Raw genomic sequence first — 17,306 nt, 5'->3', positions numbered from 1 at the left:
AGTTTACTAGCAAAGTATTCTTCAGTTTTGCAGGAGTTGACTGTACGTAGACAAATTTCGAGCATCGATTTAGTGACTAGAAACTCCTAATTAACGATGAGAATGGTATTTCTTGAGCAATAAAATTATCTGAATTTTCTTTTCAAAATAAATAAATAAATAAAAAATGTATTTCATATTGAGCTAGAATGCAAGAAGGCTACACCTCCCATAACCTAACTAAACATGAGGTTCTAACAAACTTATAATAGACTTACAAAATAAATCAGTGTTGATGAGTTGACTCTGTGTAGTGATTTATGTTTATACGCCGTGGTCCCGTGGATTGATGAGCAAGATTAAAAATTTTGATGCACGTATAGAATACTTATCTAGATGGAATTCTAGAAACCTAGCTTAAAATACCTAAATTGTGTTTTAATGCCCCTAACTAAGTATTAATGCTGCTACCAATGCAGAAACTTGACCCAAAAAAAGAGTAGAAACCTACTGCAACTAGATAGATTTTAATGTTAAGATACAAGCTTTTTAGGGTTAGGTAAGTAGATTTGCCACGCACAGAGACTTTAATACATTTAAGACCAACAGCACCATCTCCAAAGATGGCCTCTTTTGCAGTGAGATACATGATATATCTATAAAGAGAAGGGAGGTTTACCAACAAGACTACAATTCTTTCTCTGATCTGAAAATGTGGGCTGTTGTTGGATTGAGTTTAGTAGTTTTGCTAGTGACATACATTACTCACTGGATTACACAATGGAGAAATCCAAAGTGCAATGGGGTTCTCCCTCCAGGTTCTATGGGCTGGCCTCTCGTTGGAGAGACTCTCAATGCGATGACTAAGAGCTATTCCCTTGATCTTCATCCTTTCTATAAGAAGAGACTTCAAAAGTAAGTAAATAAACTATGGCTACTCAATTTACCATAAGAAATTCTAGTTTCATTTCTCGCTTAAATTCTTCTCTGCCTTGCAGATATGGCCCAATATTTCGGACTAGTTTGGCTGGTAGACCAATTGTAGTCTCAGTCGATCCCGAATTCAATAGTTACCTCTTTCAACAAGAAGGCAAGCTAGTTGAACTAGGGCTCTTCGACTCATTTGCCAAGATCTTCAATCTTTCTGGCGAGATAAAGACAGCCGGTAGTGTCGTTCACAAGTACTTAAGGAGCATTGCATTAAATCACTTGGGCACTGAGACGCTTCAGGAAAAGTTGCTCCCTCTAATAGAAAAAACGGTCGTCAAAACTCTAGCCTCCTGGTCAAGTCAGGCATCTGTTGAAGTTAAACATGCTAGCTCAGTTGTAAAAATTTCAACCCAACTACTTAATCACTTATCTATTAGTTATTATGATCCACTGCGCTTATTGTTTATACTAAAATTATCTTTTCTCGCCGTCGCAGATGCTCTTAAATTTTGGTGCCAAGCATATGATTGGTTATGATGCTGAAACATCATCTGATAACCTCAGTGATAAATTTTTTAGAATCATGAGCAGTTTTTTGTCATTTCCCTTGAATGTTCCTGGTACAGCATACCATAATTGTTTAAAGGTAGTATTCAAAATGGTTTGTTTATCAAAACATGCGAAATTTGTTTCAATTATTCAATCAGATACCATAAAGATATTTAAAGCTTTGGTACCTATTCAGGACGGCAACAAGATAACAACAATGCTGAGGGATATGCTAAAGAAGAGACGCATGTCACCGGACACACATCGAGGAGATTTCCTTGACCAAATCAGCAGCGACGTGGACAAAGAGAAGTTCTTGTCCGAGGATTTTGCTGTTTATGTCGTATTTGGGGCCTTGTTTGCTGGCTTTGAGCCTATTTCATCAATATTGGCATTAGCTTTCAGTTTACTTGCAGAGCATCCTGCAGCTTTAAAAGAGTTGACTGTAAGTACACCAAGTTTACGCATCAATTTAACAAGTTCTTTAATTTTCTACATATGTCACAAATAATGAAATATCTTTTGTCGTCAAGGCTGAGAATGAGGCACTTCTCAAAAACAGAGAAAATGCAAATTCCTCACTCACATGGGACGAATATAAATCGATGACTTTCACTCGTCAGGTAATTAGTTCTACAAAGTACACAAGCGCAACATGTTGTTTCTACTCACACTTTACTATGGAAAAAGTCTTATTAACTTGCTGGTCTTTGGAAAACATAGGTTATCAATGAAACTCTTAGACTGGGAAATGTTGCACCTGCATTGCTACGCAGAGCTTTGAAAGATATCCCAGTAAAGGGTACGTCCTTGGTTACAAATAGCTTAGGCCTTTAGTTTCTAACTGCCAATGTTTTTTTCACTAAAATGTTGAAGTACATGCTTTGCAGGATTTACAATTCCAGCGGGTTGGACGATTGTGGCTCTCACCTCTGCACTTCAACTAAGTCCCAACACATTCAAGGATCCCCTCGAGTTCAATCCGTGGCGTTGGAAGGTGCGTTTTCGTGGGGAGGAAGGGAGGGGTTTGATGTTGTAACTTGAGAGTAATATTGCCATTTTTCCAAAATAAGCTAATTTTGTTTATACGCACATATATATATATATATATATATATGTGTGTGTGTGTGTAAATATTTTATGGAAACTAGGACCTTGACTCCCTTGTTATATCGAAGAACTTCATGCCGTTTGGTCGAGGATCGAGACAATGCGCAGGGGCAGAGTATAGTAGGGTGTTCTTGGCCACCTTTCTCCATGTCATGGTCACCAAATATAGGTACGTACATTTCACCATTCCCCTCTTATTTTTTATCTCATTTTCTCACCACAAGTTACAAATATACTGTGTGCCTACAAGGTTTTTGATAGAGCTTAATCATCTTTTGGATTTTAACTTTTTTGTTCATAGCTGGAAAAGGATCAAAGCGGGACCCATTGCTCGAACGCATGTGTTAGGATTTGGGGCAAGCATTCACATTAAGCTCTCGGAGAAGAAAAACTGAGATACTTTTCAAATTCTGTTTATGGGAAATGATCGAGCACGTGTCTAGATGTACCTATAATTAAAAATAACGTGCAATTAAGTTATGAATTAGCCCAAAAACAGGAAAATCTATATAAGAAGTTGGAATAATTGAGGGTTGTGCACTAAAAAGGCCTTCTAGTTATCAAATATTAACTACGAGTTGTTCTAAATGAGTTGTTCTATCTGGTTGTTTGGGGATTCAGCCTCCTTGTTTCTTTTGATTTAATAAATAACAAATTTTAAGTTTACCTTTTTTAACTGCCAATGCATATTAAGGAATCCACAATATGAAAGTATTAATAAATCTGCGTAAAATTTGTAAATTTTTTTAATACGTTAAAATACCTTGGATTGGACCAATATTATTATTGTTCATATTCATTGGTTGAATACGAGTATTTACTCCAGAGGTCCTAGGTTTGATTTTTAACAAAGATGGAAGATTTCTCATACCAATGCTCTACAAATATGAAAAATCTCTCAACCAACAAACAAATCAATGAGATGAAGATCAAAAGAATGGTGAATTTTCCGATACCATGAAGGAAATTGAGTTTCCACCCCAAAACCAATTGGCAATGGGGGAACCTCAACTTCCTTCATGATATTAGAGCCAGGTTAGTCCACGTGTGAAAGCCTAACGGTCACACGTGCTCCACGTCACCCAATATGTGTTGTCCACGTGATAGGCTTGAAAATTCATCACACTTGTGGGGGTGTGTGAGAATGTGAATGTAAAAAGCCGTTGGAAAGTTGAAAATAGAAAGTCCCATGTAATGAAACCCCACACATGCTAAATTGGTGGTTAAGTTGGGGACAATATCGATGTTGCTAGTGGTGGGCCAAGGGTCCGTCTCTCTAAAATCTTAACATGGTATCAAAGCAGGTCGGTTGACTTGGCCCGATTAAACCCAAATCAAACAAAACCCCAAATTAAAATAATATAAAAAATATATATAAAAAAGTGACCGATGTGAAATTAGTTGTACGTGTGGCCCACTAAAAAGTGGTCTCACATGTGGTGGAGTGTTGAAGAATACACACAGTTCCACATCAGAAACTTAACACATTTCTTTGCCCTCTTGTTTTATCTCATTTGGATCTCAAGTTTCAAAAATTGTGTATGCAGTTCTTGACAGATCTTAACCAACCATCGTTTGAATTTCTGTTAATAGGTGGACAACGATCAAAGGGGCACGCATTGCTCGAAATCCCATGTTAGGATTTGGGGATGGCATTCACATCGAGTTTGTTTTTTTTTTGGGTCGAAATCATATCTCATTTCATTAAAACGCCAAATAGGGGAGTGTGCAAAGCACAAACCAATGGCACAATAGAACCGTAACACAACCGGAAAAGAACATCTAAACTCAAACCAAGTCTAGAACAAAGTTCGCACACCCAGTACAATAACATAAAAAAACTCAAAATAAAACTCACATCGAGTTTGAAGAGCAGAAAAACTGAGATTATTTTGTCTTCAGCTTGTTTAGATGTTATTCTTGAATGTGCAGCAATAAAATTGTCTATTGGAAAAGCCGAAAACAAATATTTAGACTTATCTATCTTGTTGAAACTTGAATCTGACTCTAGGGTTTCAAATAATTCCTCAAAGATTGGGAGCTTCATGAGTTTGCAGAGTTTATTACAATAAACGATGATAATACGTCATAAAATTTCCCATATATTACGTAAAAGTGTTGAAACCCTGTTCAACCTTTACCCAATGTACATATCTCTTAACATAACTAGTCATATAATGACAACTGGCCAAATTTCAAAAGACTAAAGAGCCCTCGGGATCCTATCAAAAAACAGCAACATGTAGACATAGACTACTAAGCCTAGGTTTACTTTACGTCCTCAACTTCCTTATTATGATAATTGATCATGCGACTAATATGTGAAGTTTTGAGAAAATAATGTTGGCGAGTCCTTGGTTGCCTTTGCTTTTGCTGTGTTCACAGGGCTTCTGTGTTCTGCCTTATCTACTGCCGTGCTCACAGGGTTTCTGTGTTCTGCCTTACTTATTGCAGTGCTCACAGGGTTTCTGTGTTCTGCCTTATCTGCTGCCGTGCTCACAAGGTTTCTGTGTTCTGCTATGTGCCCTATTTTTTAGGGTTTGCTCTTGTGTTTTCGCTGCGAACTTTGCTTTAGTTTGTCACTTGTTTCACTCGTGGTTGATGAAAAGGCCTTCTCTACAATTGGTGCTTCTCAAGTATGGTGTTCTGTGACTCGCTTGTCAAGTTGGGCGTGCGAAATATCTTTGCCCAACTTGAGGGGGAGTGTTGGCGAGTCCTTACTTAGTTAGGATTTTGGTTCCTTATTTCATTAGAATTTTGGTTACTTACCAATTATTATTTAGTCCTATTGTAATAGAGATTTACTTCATATTTTAATTTAGATATATTTCCTATTTTATTTAGGGTTAACACATCTTTGTACTTGTATAAATACCTCCATATTGGAGAAGAATAATAATATGAACGTATCTTAGCATAACTGAATATTTACCAGAAAAATTAGGAATCATACATAATTAACTTTAGTAATTTGGATTTGAGACATTAGGTATTTTGGTTTGAGTTTTAATCCTCATAAAAGAATTGGTATTTTGGATTAGCCCAAAGAGTAGGCCCAGATTTGTTGGGCCAGCTTAAAACTAAAACCTGAAAATACAATTGTACCCTTCTTCTTAAAAAGCCTGGCCCATCTTTAAACCTACAAATCAAATGGCGCTTTTACCCTTGGACGTTTAAACTACGCGCAATACCTTCTCTTTCGTTTTCGTTCGGCTTTGAGGTTTTGGAGCTCTGGTTCTGGTTCTGCGAAGGGAGCTTCGATTTTCTGGTTTGTTTTCCTTCGATTTTCTACAATTTTCTGTGTTTTTCTGGTTTTCTTTCGATTTGCATGCGGAATAAAGTTCAGTTTTGGGCGATATATGTTCTCCTTAGTTCGGGTATTTCGAGCTCAGTTTTGTGGCGTGATTTTCTGCTACATTGTCGTTCGATTTGCATCCTAAACCCTATATTCTTCGTTTTGTGATCAGATTTGATTTTGAGCTGCTGTTTGGTTGGGTTGATTATTGGCAGTCCTAGGTGTTGAGGTATAAGTACTTTTGAACCTTTTTTCGTTTATATCGACTTATATGTTTTTGGACTTCAGTTTTAGTACTTTGATCTTGGTTTCCTTTTGGTTTCTATTTGAATTTTTTTATTTTCTGTCATGAACTGCATCTGTTTGTTGCAGTTTTTCTGCATTGCAGTTTATGGTTTCATAAACTGCATTGGAGAACCATTTGTTTTATAATTCGATTTCAGACTAATATTTGCAAGTATATGGGAATATTACAAATGCTCATCTACATTATTTACTGATTTGAATTGTTTTATGTTTTTGTTTCTTGTTTTGTATCCAATTTCAAGGCTAATGGAGGTTTGTGTCATTTCCAAGTGCACATATAAGTCCGAAACCATCATGTTTTCAGTTTCAGAAAAATCATCCATGGTTGATGTTTCGAAGACTTTGTGTCTAAGGTTTAGGGGTTTGCAGTTGGGTAGTTTCACGTTATGGTATTCGCTGCCCGGTTATTCTAGTTGTTTACTAGAAACGGATAGTGATTTAGATATGATGATGGCATATTTGTCGATATCAAATGCGAAGACTATGAATATTTTAGTTAAGGATTTATTGGGGAGCGGTGAGTATAGTGGTGATGTTTGTGCAAATAAGGAGTTGATATCATGTGAAAAGGGCGAGTCTTTGTGTTCTAGTACTGTCGAAGACAGAAATGAATTTTTGGGCAGGTCGAAGAGAGCAAGTGCTAAGCCTTTGTTGTCAAATGAGTGGGAGATGTACATACATCATGTAGGGCAGAAGTTTGACGGTGGTGCAGAGGAGTTCCGGTTGAAATTGTGCAAGTATGCTCTTGAAGCAGGATTTAATTTTTTATATGCCGACAATGACAAGAAGCGAGTGATTGTTGTTTGTTCGAATAAGAAATTGGAGGGTTGTAGTTGGCGTGTTTATGCTTCTTGTTGTGAATCTACCGGCTGTTTTGTAATTCGGACGTTAAATAATGTGCATACATGTGTGGGTCGGATACGGGAATCAAAGAGTAAGATGATGAGGTCTCGTGTGGTGTCCTCTCTCTTTGTGGACAGAATTCGTGCAAAACCAGAGCTGAAGCCAATTGAGATTATACACGAGTTGAAAGATTATTATGGTATAGACATTTCATACTACCACGCATGGTTTGGCAAAGAGTTAGCTAAACTGGACGTTCATGGTGATGAGTCAAAGTCCTTCAACGAGTTAGTGTGGTATGTGGATGCGGTAAATGGAACTAACATTGGTTCTCTATGAGAGCTTGAATGTGAAGCTGGAATTAATCGCTTTAGATGGTTTTTTGTATCCTTTGGTGGTTGCATTGCTGGATTTCAATATTGCATACCCTTGTTGTTCATTGATGCTACGTTTTTTAAGAGCAAGTACAAGGGGCAACTTCTTTGTGCTTCCGGAAAGAATGGGAATCAAGGTATGGTTACTGTACTGTATTGGATTTTTGTGTAATCTGCATTACTGTTTTGTGTAATTTGTTGTTATTTTGTGTACTCTGCATTGCAGTTTATGTTTACTGTTTTGTGTAATTCGTTGTTGCTTATACTTGTGCTTTTGGTTTTGTTTTGCAGGGTTTTATCCTCTAGCTTTTGGAGTTGTTGATTCTGAGACAGAGGAGAATTGGACTTGGTTTCTTCAACATTTGGCTGCTATATTGCTTCCGATGGGGAGAATGGTGACCTTTTTCTCGGATTGCAATCATGGTTTGTTAAATGCTATGGGGGCTATGTTTCCTGGATGGCCTCATTCTTACTGCTACTATCACCTCAAACAGAATTTGATATCGAAGTACCCGAAGTCAGGTTATGGGAAACTGCTCCAAGACCGTGTTGTCAATCTCTTTAGTAAATGTGCATATGCTGTTACGGAGGAAGAGTTTAAAGTAGCAATGGACGAGTTGGTGGTTGTTGGGAGTTCGAAAGTGAAGACATTTATATCTGAATTGTCTAGAGATCACTACGCCAAAGCTTTTTTTTCCAAGGAATGCGTTATGGAGAGATGGCAAATAGTTTAGCTGAGTCATTTAATAATTGGGTTGGCGTATTTCGTGATTTGCCGGTGCTACCTATGATAGAGGGGATTCGACAGAAATTAATGGTATTGAATTCTCAACGACGAATTGAAGCTGATAAGTGGACAATAATTTTGTGTCTGGAGATGGAAACAAGACTGTGGGAAAATGCGGAGGCAGGTAGGACTTGGGTAGTTCGTCGTTCTAGTTGCACTGCTTTTGAAGTATTTGCTGACTATTCTGTGATGGTTGATCTTGGGCAAAGGAAATGTTCTTGCCGTCTTTGGCAAATTGATGGTTTTCCATGTACGCATGTCGTGGCTGCAATTCTAGCAAAGAAAGATTCGGTTTACGATTATGTTGAGTGTTACTACAGTTCTGATTTCTTTCAAAAAGCCTATGAGAGTCCTATTTTTCCTATTCCAGATATTGGGAAAGGCTTGGGCAGCAACGGTTCAGCTGTTGGAGTTATGCTTCCGCCAATTACAAAGAGGCCAGCCGGAAGACCACCAACAAAGAGGATCAAAGCTTTTAGTGAAGGTACAAGGCCATTGAAATGCAGTCGGTGTAGTGTTGATGGGCACAATAGGAAGACTTGCAAGGCAGTGATATGAACATTCCTTCTCAGTTGACAATTGCTTATGTTAGATATGATTTAGTGAATGTATAGTCAGTTTCTGCATTGCAGTTTTTATTTGCTTGTAATTGGCTACACGATTTGTAATTGGATATTATGATTCTTTTTTGAAGTTAATGAAAATTATACAATTGTTTCATCAATGGATATTCATTTTTAACTGCCATTCAATTCTTGTTTTTCTCTTTTGAGCCATCGTTTTGATTCTTGGCTTTCGTTGGTTTTGAGCTTCATTCTTTTGTGGTGTCATTTCTTGTGCCATTTGTGATCTGAAACAAGAAGGGATGAAAACACTCTTTTAAAAGGAGCAATCCAAAAGGCAATGCAATGATCTATGCAGAAAACCCTGGGACAATGCAGTTTGTGTTTCTGCAATGCAATGATCTATGCAGAAAACCCTCTTTTAAAAGGAGCAATCCAAAAGGCAAAACATCAAACATAATAGACATATAATATGAGCAATCCAAAACATATATGACAGTTTAGATGTATAACAAATCTTTTCTCATATCCCATAACTAGAAATATTTACAAACATCCACAACAATTAAGATACATATTGCCTTGAGATGCACAATGTCTGTGGTGTAGGAGTTTTAGTACGTATTGTGCTCGATATTCGTTCATGAAATTCTTGTCTACGCTTTGAGCAGATGTATAACAAATCTTTTCTAAGATTATGACAGTTTAGATGTATAACAAATCTTTTCTCATATCCCATAACTAGAAATATTTACAAACATCCACAACAATCAAGATACATATTGCCTTGAGTTCACAAAAGACAAATCACTAGAGATGATTAATGACACAATGTCTGTGGTGTAGGAGTTTTAGTAAATCACTAGAGACGATTAATGACACAATGTCTGTGGTGTAGGAGTTTTAGTACGTATTGACCTCAATATTCGTTCATGAAATTCTTGTCTACACTTTGTGGAATGGGCTGTCCTTGTGCAATTTTATCCATGTACAACATGACAAACATGCCACAATCCAACCTGCAAATGAATAGGAGATTAGTTTTTGGTTTTGAAGGATTTCAAAATGTAATGAAAAGTTGAGTAGAAACAATTCTTACGAAGATGAACTTTGTTGAGCACATTCTATGTCCTCCTCAAATGGAAACTGATATGGATTCTGCCGAATCCAATTGAGAGTGAGTTCTTCATTTGGGGACATGTCCTTGAGTACAGGTGTAGGGGGCCCTTCCCTTTGCTTCACAAGTTTTGGTATTTTTCTACTTTCTAAGAACACTTGTGCTTGAGGTCTTATATATTCCAGCCACCCTTCAACAATATTAACCTGTTTAAAGAAGGAAAAAAACATCAAAAGAAAGGGTAATTCGTGCATTGCATATTATAATTTTGGTTTGAAATTAGGCTGTAGGAATAACACAGAAACTTCATTGCAGTTTGTGTTTTTGTTGTGCTGAGAAATTAAGACAGCTTCATTCCACTTACCATATTGTGAGCAATGTCAACGCATCTTTCTTCTTTTCTTGCTCCCAACGACCTCAGTGGATTGTAGTGTCTCCACTTTCGTTCATGTTTGTGAAATGCAAGGAGTGTAAAAAGGAACTCGATGCTTGAAATGATTGGGAAGAAAAGCACATTGCATTTCCCGAGTTTTTCAAGCAACGGTTCAAACAGGGCCCTGTGCCAACCTGGCTCTAGAAAGGTTCACATGTAAGACTGCAAGCATTGAATGGCAATTTGTTAGTATAAACAATTTTGAAAATAATGAGGAGCCCAAGAATTTTGAAATAGGGCCTTGTGCCAACCTGTCTGTTTAAACAATTTTGAATTTTGAAAATAATTCTTACCTAAGTCCATGTGGACATGTATCGTGGACTATCTGTCTGCATGGGCCCTATTTTCTCCTCCTCTATTTGTATATAGGCCTCAATAACCTGTTTCACATTGATTGGAGAAAAATGGACTTGTTAATGGGTAATATACTGCAGTGCAGTGTGTGTTATAGAATTAGTAGTTTAGACTTACGTTTTGTGACAGTTCCGGGTCCCATACAATATCTTTGATATCGCGGTTTGTCACTTTCTCAGAACGGAGTCCTGCCCAAAAGTTATCACTGCGGATTTGAATACATGAAATTCACAAGATGAGTTTCAGTTTAATTGAAAATAAAAGATGAAAGAATTGTTCTTTTGGGATAGGGATATTACCCAGGTTGAGTACTTAAGTAGTATTCTTCAATTTTGTCCCTGTACTCTTTTGGGATTTTCTACCAAACCTTCTTTTGATCCCATCCTAGTTTTTTCTTTGTTGGCTTTTTTCGTGTCTTTTTTGCCAAAGCCTCATCATCTGAGTTTTGCATACCTACAAGTATCGAATCATGAGGGTTTGTTCCTTTTGGGAAATCAAGAAGTGGCTTTGTGGCATCAGGCTGAGATGCCTCTTGTGTTGACTGCAGATTGAAAGGAAACTAATTAGAAACTGCAACGCAGAAAACATGAACAAAAGGAAGCTTGAACTGCAGTAATTGTATACCTCCATTTGATTTAGAGGATCCTCTTGTGTTGATGTCTCCTCAGAAGAGATAAGCTTGAATTGTGGCATTTCTTCATCACCCTTTTTTGCGTCCTTCTTTTTTGGTTGCTTATCTTTTTCGTACTGATAGCAAGATGCTTGAAGCCTCTTTCTTTCTCTGTTCTTCAGCCTTTGTATTCTTGAAGGAACATCAGGTGTTTGAGCATTTTTCTTCTTCTCTTCTTCTTTGTCTTCTTCTTCCTTTTCTTCTTCTTTCTCTCCCTCTTCTTTCTCTTCTTCTTCTTTCTCTTTTTCTTTCTCTTCTGCTTTCTCTTTTTCTTTCTCTTCTTCTTTCTGTTTAACTGGTTGTGTTTCTTGTGCTGTAGGCAGGTCCCTCTCTATTTCAAAGATTGATGTGTCCGAGAACATTCTTTCAAGTTCGTCCTTGTATTTTTCTTGAATCTTTATTTTCTTTGCACTTGTCTCGTGGTCAATGTGAGGTTCATTGCCTTCTAATTCTGCAATCCTCCTTTTCATATTTAGTATTTCTTGACGCTGAATTGTACATTCAACTGTCAAGGCAGCACTTATACATTCTTCATTATCTAATTTGTCTTTGTGTTTCTCCAACTCCTCTTGCAGCTCAATTGATCTTTTTTCTGCCTGGATAAATATATCCCACAATTCTGTCATCTTCTTCTCACTGTCTTTATCCTTCCACAGTTGTAATCTTTTTGGGCAAACGAAGCTAGGATCTTGGCGTTGGCGGTAGTTGATTTGGTCTGTCATGGATTTTACCAAGATGTCTTGAATTGCAAGAGGTATAGGGGGCTCTGCTTCTCCTTGTTTTCCTTCATCATCTTCAATTTGGCAATTCTGCAAATTGAAATGAAACTAATTAGGAACCGCAATGGGAAAAACAGAAACTGTTTAGAGATTCTAATTACCTTGTCAAGAGGGTCTCCCTCTTCTTTGGTGGTTTTTCTCTTTTTATATGTTTTCAAATCACCCTGTACAATAAGAATGGTTTAGAAATTGCAATGGAAAAGAGAAACTGCAATGCACTGTGTACAGATTTTAATTACCTTCTCCACAGGGTCTCCCTCTTCCCCGGTAGTTTTTCGCTTTTTTGGGGCTTTGAAAATACCTTGTACAATGAGAATGATTTAGCATGGATTCACATTCAACATACATTAAAATAGAACATGCGATAAATTGCATACCTCGATGTCATTTAAGTCTTTTATTTGGTTGAATCTTGTGTGGAGTTCCATAAGACTCCATTTAAGAATGGCAGGATTTTCTTCCTCCTTGCCAAGGATTGGCAGTATGATGTTTATTCTCTCACAAAATAAAACTGCAGTACATAAATTATGTTGGATACTGCATTGCCTAAAACTCAAAATGCATTGATAAGCGACTCTTTACTTACCAATATTAGGGTAGTGCAACCCGAAACAGCTCCTATAGATGCTTCTCCTCCCTTTTTTACTTTTGCTTTTTCTTTTGCAATCAAGGATTCATTCATGTAGGCTGAAACAGCTCTTGCCCACGAATATCTTGAAAGTGTGTCTAGATTCACACAATGCTCACCTATTTTCCAGTGCAAAGTGGATGAAGAGTTGGCAAAGAGGAATGTCATGCAGAGCAGGATCAAGATTAGGCTGACCACCTCCTTGTCGTAGTCAACAACCTCCGTTTCCTCTTCATCTTCCCCTTCTTTTTCTTCAGCTTCCTTTTTTGGTTTTCCTCTCTTCTTTTGCTTCTTTTGCTCTGCCTTAGCCTTTTCTTTCTTCAGCTGGTTTGCCAAGGCAATTGTTTTTTGTAATTCTGCTTCTACCTGGTTTTTTGATGGTTTTCCCTTTTGTCCAAAGTGCCTTGTTCTGAAGGCAGCAGTGTATCTATCATAGCCAAGTGTGACATATTCTCCTTTGTTTGGCAGTCCTAGGATCTGAGTCACTGCATTGCCTGTGATGTGGAATGATTTTGTGCCGAACTTGAAGGACTTTGAATCTGGATCAAACTGGTTCAGCAGCTGTATTAAGTCGAGGTCCGACTTATTCATGTTATTCATATCAATTTTCTGGTGGTAAAACAACTCAATGAAGTTCCAGAAAGGGGTTTTCTTGAGCAACATCTTCTGCCTTTGATTGAGCTTTGGTTTAACATCTGTAATGATGCTGTTGTAAGCATTGAGGCTGCACCGAAACTGGACATAGTCCGAGTGCTTTGCTTTTCGATCATAGGATGGCTTTTTTTTTCTCTTTTGAGCCATCATTTTGATTCTTGGCTTTCGTTGGTTTTGAGCTTCATTCTTTTGTGGTGTCATTTCTTGCGCCATTTGGAACACGTTAACTTTGAAAATTCACTAAATATTGAGTTCAAATCAAAATAATGTAAAACTTTCCAGATCACAACTAGACATAGAAACATTAAAGATGTCAAAATTTGATAAAAATTAGGGTTAAGGAAGCATGTCAAAATAGAAACCAAAACAGACTAGGCTGCATAACGTTCTTTTTTTTTTTTTTCTTTTTTTTTTCAGGTTTGTACACTTTATTTTGAAAAATCACCAAAATTACAATTTACAACCAAGTTGGATAAAACTTTCCAGATCTGAAGAAAATACGAGAAAGTAAAACATACTAAAATTTCATGAAAATCCAAGTTTAGGAAGTTTTCAAACACTTATTCAAAACAAGGTATGCAGCAGAATCAAAACAATTCCAGCAGGATAGTCTCGACTTTGAAATTTCACAAAAATCAATTTAAATTCAAATGGCACAAAACCAACTTTGAAATAACCCTTGAGATTTTCATTTTGATGTAACAAAATCCCATAATGAAATTGGAACGAAATCACATCGAAATAATCTAGAACTTCACTAAAACACACTTCGAAAGATATATATATCCTTGAGGCACTCTAACCAACCCTTGGTTTATAACTAGTACTCAAAGAGACAATAAAAAAATGAGCTTCATGCCTTCAAAGAATCATTTACTTGAGATGATAGTGGCTAATTTGAGCAATTGAATGATAAGGAACAAGCCATTTGAGAGAAAGTACACATCTATAACAAGAAATTCAACATAATCAATTGAACAAGTTTTGTTCATACCAATTTTCAAAGAGTTAATATGGTTGCGTTTGGATGATCTTTGGATATGTTATAAAGAGGAGAATTTGGAGTAACTATCATGAAGAAACCATAGTGTTTTGAGCTTTTGAAATGAGTATTTTTAGGGGTGGGCATTTAAACCGGAAAACCGAAGAACCGAGCTGAACCAAATTGGAAAAAATTGAAAAAAAATCGTGTTGACCAAAACCGGACTTAGTTGACCAAAAATCAGACCAGATCGGTTCAACCCGATTCCAGTTTCGATTTGCTGTTTTAAAAAATCGGATTAGACCGGACTGGTTATTTATTAAATATATAATTTTTAAAAATTATTTAAATATACCATATTATGATTGGTTGGTGCATCGATTCTACATTCTTTATATAGAAAGGGCTGCACATAACCTCACCCTATTTATCTTTTAGTTGCTAACCCTAACTCAGATCTCTTCTCATCTCTTCTACCCTTCATTATTTTCTCAGCCGCCCTTTCTCTATTCCCTCTTGTTGGCTGCGCAAATCTCACGGCCTGGTGCTCCGGGCCGAGGGGATATGCGTCAACACGTGACGTCCTTCTTTTGGGTGCGGTGCGGTTGTGCGCGGGCGTGCCAGCACGGTCTACCGTGCGTCGAGATGGTGATGTGTTTGGATACAATGGTTAATTGGTGCGCCTGTTTAAGTTTGACTCCTAATCAAACGACTGTGGCCGAGAGAGGAACTGATCTCGGCCGTCAGGTTCACGGCCTGAGCTATAAGGCCGTTTAGTGGTGGTGTTGATGGTGGGTTTTGGGCAATGCTCCGGCGCGTTGCTCGGAGAGCGACGGTCGTATGATATATTGATGAATGGATTTTCCTTACAATCTATCACTAATCCTAAGAAAGCAAGTAAAGGTATTGAAAGTGCATTACAGGAAAATAAAATTTGCTCCGTGAGAGGCTTTTGGTTTGGTATTTGAACCCTTTGAATGTAGCTTGAGCTTGGTATTTATAGGAAGAGCTCTGGAGGAGTAATCGAGGCTGAAAATCTGCATGGTGGAGCCTGACTAGAGCAAGTGGATAGTCCAATCGACATTTGGGATCGTGAAGCATGGTGGTGTGACCCCATAAATCTTGGTAAATCTCGGCCTCCGCCCTAATCGTGGGTTCTGCGCCCTTGGCCGTGGGAACGCATTTAATGCCCTGGTCTGGTGGTTGGTGATCTGACCTTAAGTTGTAAGAATATTTGTAAGAACGTTTGCGCCTAACCACTCTGATTTCTATCACCAAATCCTGACTTTAGTCACTTCCCTTCTTCCCTCGTGCATTAAATGCTTTTTTGCTGCTAGTGGGTTTGCTAGTCAGAGGCGTTACTTCATTGAATGAGGCGTGGGACCCTGCTGCCACGTGGCGATTTGACTCTAATATCTTCGGCCGTGTCTCTTTCGTCCTTCAGCCTCGGCCAATAATGCCGCGGTCTCGAGGCCGAGAGGATTCCCCCTTCGCAGCTTTTCCTTTGTCTTTAGGAAGGCAAAACGCCTGACGAAATGCCACGCTCCAGCTCATGAATAGGTGCTAGGGCCGATAGGAAGCCCCTTCGGTCAGTTTACGACCGTGATTTATTAGGCACAAACACCTCTTCCTCCTCTCTCTCTCTCTCTCTCTCTATGACGAGAACGCTCAACTAGGCAAAGCTCAAGGTATTTTCCTTGTTTAGTAGTGTACAATTTTTGATTTATGTGGATTTTTGGACTTGGAATTGGTTTTGGTGCAATGGGTTGTTTTTGTTTGTGTAGGGAGAGCTTGTGCGTGCTATAGGAGGCGCTGTAGCATCCACTTCTCTTTTGCTCTAAAGGGCCATGACCCAGGTTTCCTTTCTCTCTTTTACTACTAAAGTTGCAAACTTTGAATTGTTTTTTGGTTAATTTTGACCGGTGATATGTGTAAATTCTTTATTTTAATAGGCATTTTTTATATTCATGAAAGATCTGCAATTTAGTGAATTGCTGCTTGTTGTTGATGACGTCTTCTTTTTTTTTGGTTGTAAAGCATATCATAGGCCATGTTGGTTGTCCATACCTTTTTGACTTTCTTTATGCATAAAAATCATATATAGTTATGTTTTTGTTTATGTAACAATTCTCACAACGATTACCACAACACTTGTTATTTGTTTATGTTTTCTCTTGTCATCTGTTATTCATTTTTGTCTGCCTTTTTGCACATGAATTCTCTTTTTCTACATGCAGGGGGCTGGGAGAGGATCTTAATAGAGAAGGTTTGAAGAAAATGCCTCTTCGTGTTGCGAAGAGACCTTCGAGAAGGAACAAGGGGAAGATGGAGCATTTTTTTGTTTTCACTGGAAGATGGAATAGTTTGAATGTTATTTCTGTAATTTTATTTGCTATATGTGTTTTTGTTTTGTTATTGGGTTGTAATTTTAAATTTAATGTTTGCTAAATTTCGTTTGGGACAATTGGAAGGGAACTAGGCTAATTGTGAATTTGTAAGCCCAAAATTTTTTTAAAATTCAATTGGGCTTAAATCTCTTTAAAATTCCAACAAAGAAAAAAGGGCTTAAGAGCCGGTCCGAACTGGAAAACCAAAAACCGAACCGGATATAAATAGGTTCGGGTTGGTCCGGTTCTATAAGGTGTTTTAATGAAAAACCAGACCGACTGGATTAGATGAACAGTATCGGTTCCAATTTCGAGTTTAAGAGAGAACCGGGCCGAACCGGACCGTGCCCACCCCTAAGTATTTTGGATTGAAAACGAGGGAAGGAACTAAGGTCGAAGACTATAAACAAGTTCAACTCTAAACGTTCCCAAGGTGGCTATAGAAGTCCGATCAATCTAAAATTTTGATATGTTATAATAGACAGCATTTCAAACAACTTTGATGAAGGAACCAAAGTCATGTGAGTACAGGAAATCACATAAACATATTGAAACCGAGCATATTG

The 17,306-nt window shown here is 37.8% G+C and overlaps 3 protein-coding genes and 1 pseudogene across 4 annotated transcripts; 2 read left to right on the top strand and 2 right to left on the bottom strand.

Moving 5' to 3' along the window:
* Window positions 1-649: 649 nt before the first annotated feature.
* On the top strand, window positions 650-3,244 carry LOC148292629 (cucurbitadienol 11-hydroxylase-like). 2 transcript variants are annotated; one of them, XM_088245175.1, is made up of 9 exons: window positions 650-894; window positions 978-1,305; window positions 1,406-1,555; window positions 1,655-1,903; window positions 1,992-2,081; window positions 2,182-2,260; window positions 2,349-2,455; window positions 2,637-2,737; window positions 2,870-3,244. In XM_088245175.1, exons 1-9 carry the CDS (start codon window positions 692-694, stop codon window positions 2,961-2,963), a joined length of 1,401 nt encoding a protein of 466 aa, XP_088101301.1. In that variant the 5' UTR covers window positions 650-691; the 3' UTR covers window positions 2,964-3,244. The 2 variants fall into 2 exon arrangements, with proteins under 2 accessions (XP_088101301.1, XP_088101300.1); XM_088245174.1 differs by having other exon boundaries at window positions 653-894; window positions 2,610-2,737.
* A 4,525-nt stretch (window positions 3,245-7,769) lies between these two features.
* LOC110754424 (uncharacterized) lies at window positions 7,770-8,731 on the top strand (annotated as a pseudogene).
* A 1,100-nt stretch (window positions 8,732-9,831) lies between these two features.
* On the bottom strand, window positions 9,832-12,032 carry LOC148292628 (uncharacterized). Its single transcript, XM_088245318.1, has 4 exons — window positions 11,300-12,032; window positions 11,094-11,180; window positions 10,758-10,828; window positions 9,832-10,059 (listed from the first exon to the last, which is right to left on the bottom strand). Exons 1-4 carry the CDS (start codon window positions 12,030-12,032, stop codon window positions 9,832-9,834), a joined length of 1,119 nt encoding a protein of 372 aa, XP_088101444.1.
* Window positions 12,033-12,436: 404 nt separating this feature from the next.
* On the bottom strand, window positions 12,437-13,518 carry LOC148292627 (uncharacterized). The gene is made up of 2 exons (XM_088245182.1): window positions 12,672-13,518; window positions 12,437-12,600 (listed from the first exon to the last, which is right to left on the bottom strand). Exons 1-2 carry the CDS (start codon window positions 13,516-13,518, stop codon window positions 12,437-12,439), a joined length of 1,011 nt encoding a protein of 336 aa, XP_088101308.1.
* Between the last annotated feature and the right edge of the window lie 3,788 nt (window positions 13,519-17,306).

Source organism: Prunus avium, chromosome 8 (assembly GCF_965620075.1).
Source record: "Prunus avium chromosome 8, drPruAviu1.hap1.1, whole genome shotgun sequence".
NCBI lineage: Eukaryota > Viridiplantae > Streptophyta > Magnoliopsida > Rosales > Rosaceae > Prunus > Prunus avium.
Note: the sequence above shows the minus strand (reverse complement) of the source record. Positions and strands in the feature narration are given on the sequence as shown.

Bases quoted from the DNA above. Each gene is read 5' to 3' on its own strand.
- LOC148292629 (XM_088245174.1), top strand. From the start codon at position 692: ATGTGGGCTGTTGTTGGATTGAGTTTAGTAGTTTTGCTAGTGACATAC. The intron at 895-977 runs GTAAGTAAATAA...TCTGCCTTGCAG, and splicing joins TATAAGAAGAGACTTCAAAA to ATATGGCCCAATATTTCGGA. The intron at 1,904-1,991 runs GTAAGTACACCA...TTTGTCGTCAAG, and splicing joins CAGCTTTAAAAGAGTTGACT to GCTGAGAATGAGGCACTTCT.
- LOC148292628 (XM_088245318.1), bottom strand. From the start codon at position 12,032: ATGACAGACCAAATCAACTACCGCCAACGCCAAGATCCTAGCTTCGTT. The intron at 11,181-11,299 runs CATCAACACAAG...TCAATCTGCAGT, and splicing joins GCTTATCTCTTCTGAGGAGA to CAACACAAGAGGCATCTCAG. The intron at 10,060-10,757 runs GTAAGTCTAAAC...TTCTTTAAACAG, and splicing joins ACCCGGAACTGTCACAAAAC to GTTAATATTGTTGAAGGGTG.
- LOC148292627 (XM_088245182.1), bottom strand. From the start codon at position 13,518: ATGGCTCAAAAGAGAAAAAAAAAGCCATCCTATGATCGAAAAGCAAAG. The intron at 12,601-12,671 runs GTAAAGAGTCGC...TATGTACTGCAG, and splicing joins CACTACCCTAATATTGGTAA to TTTTATTTTGTGAGAGAATA.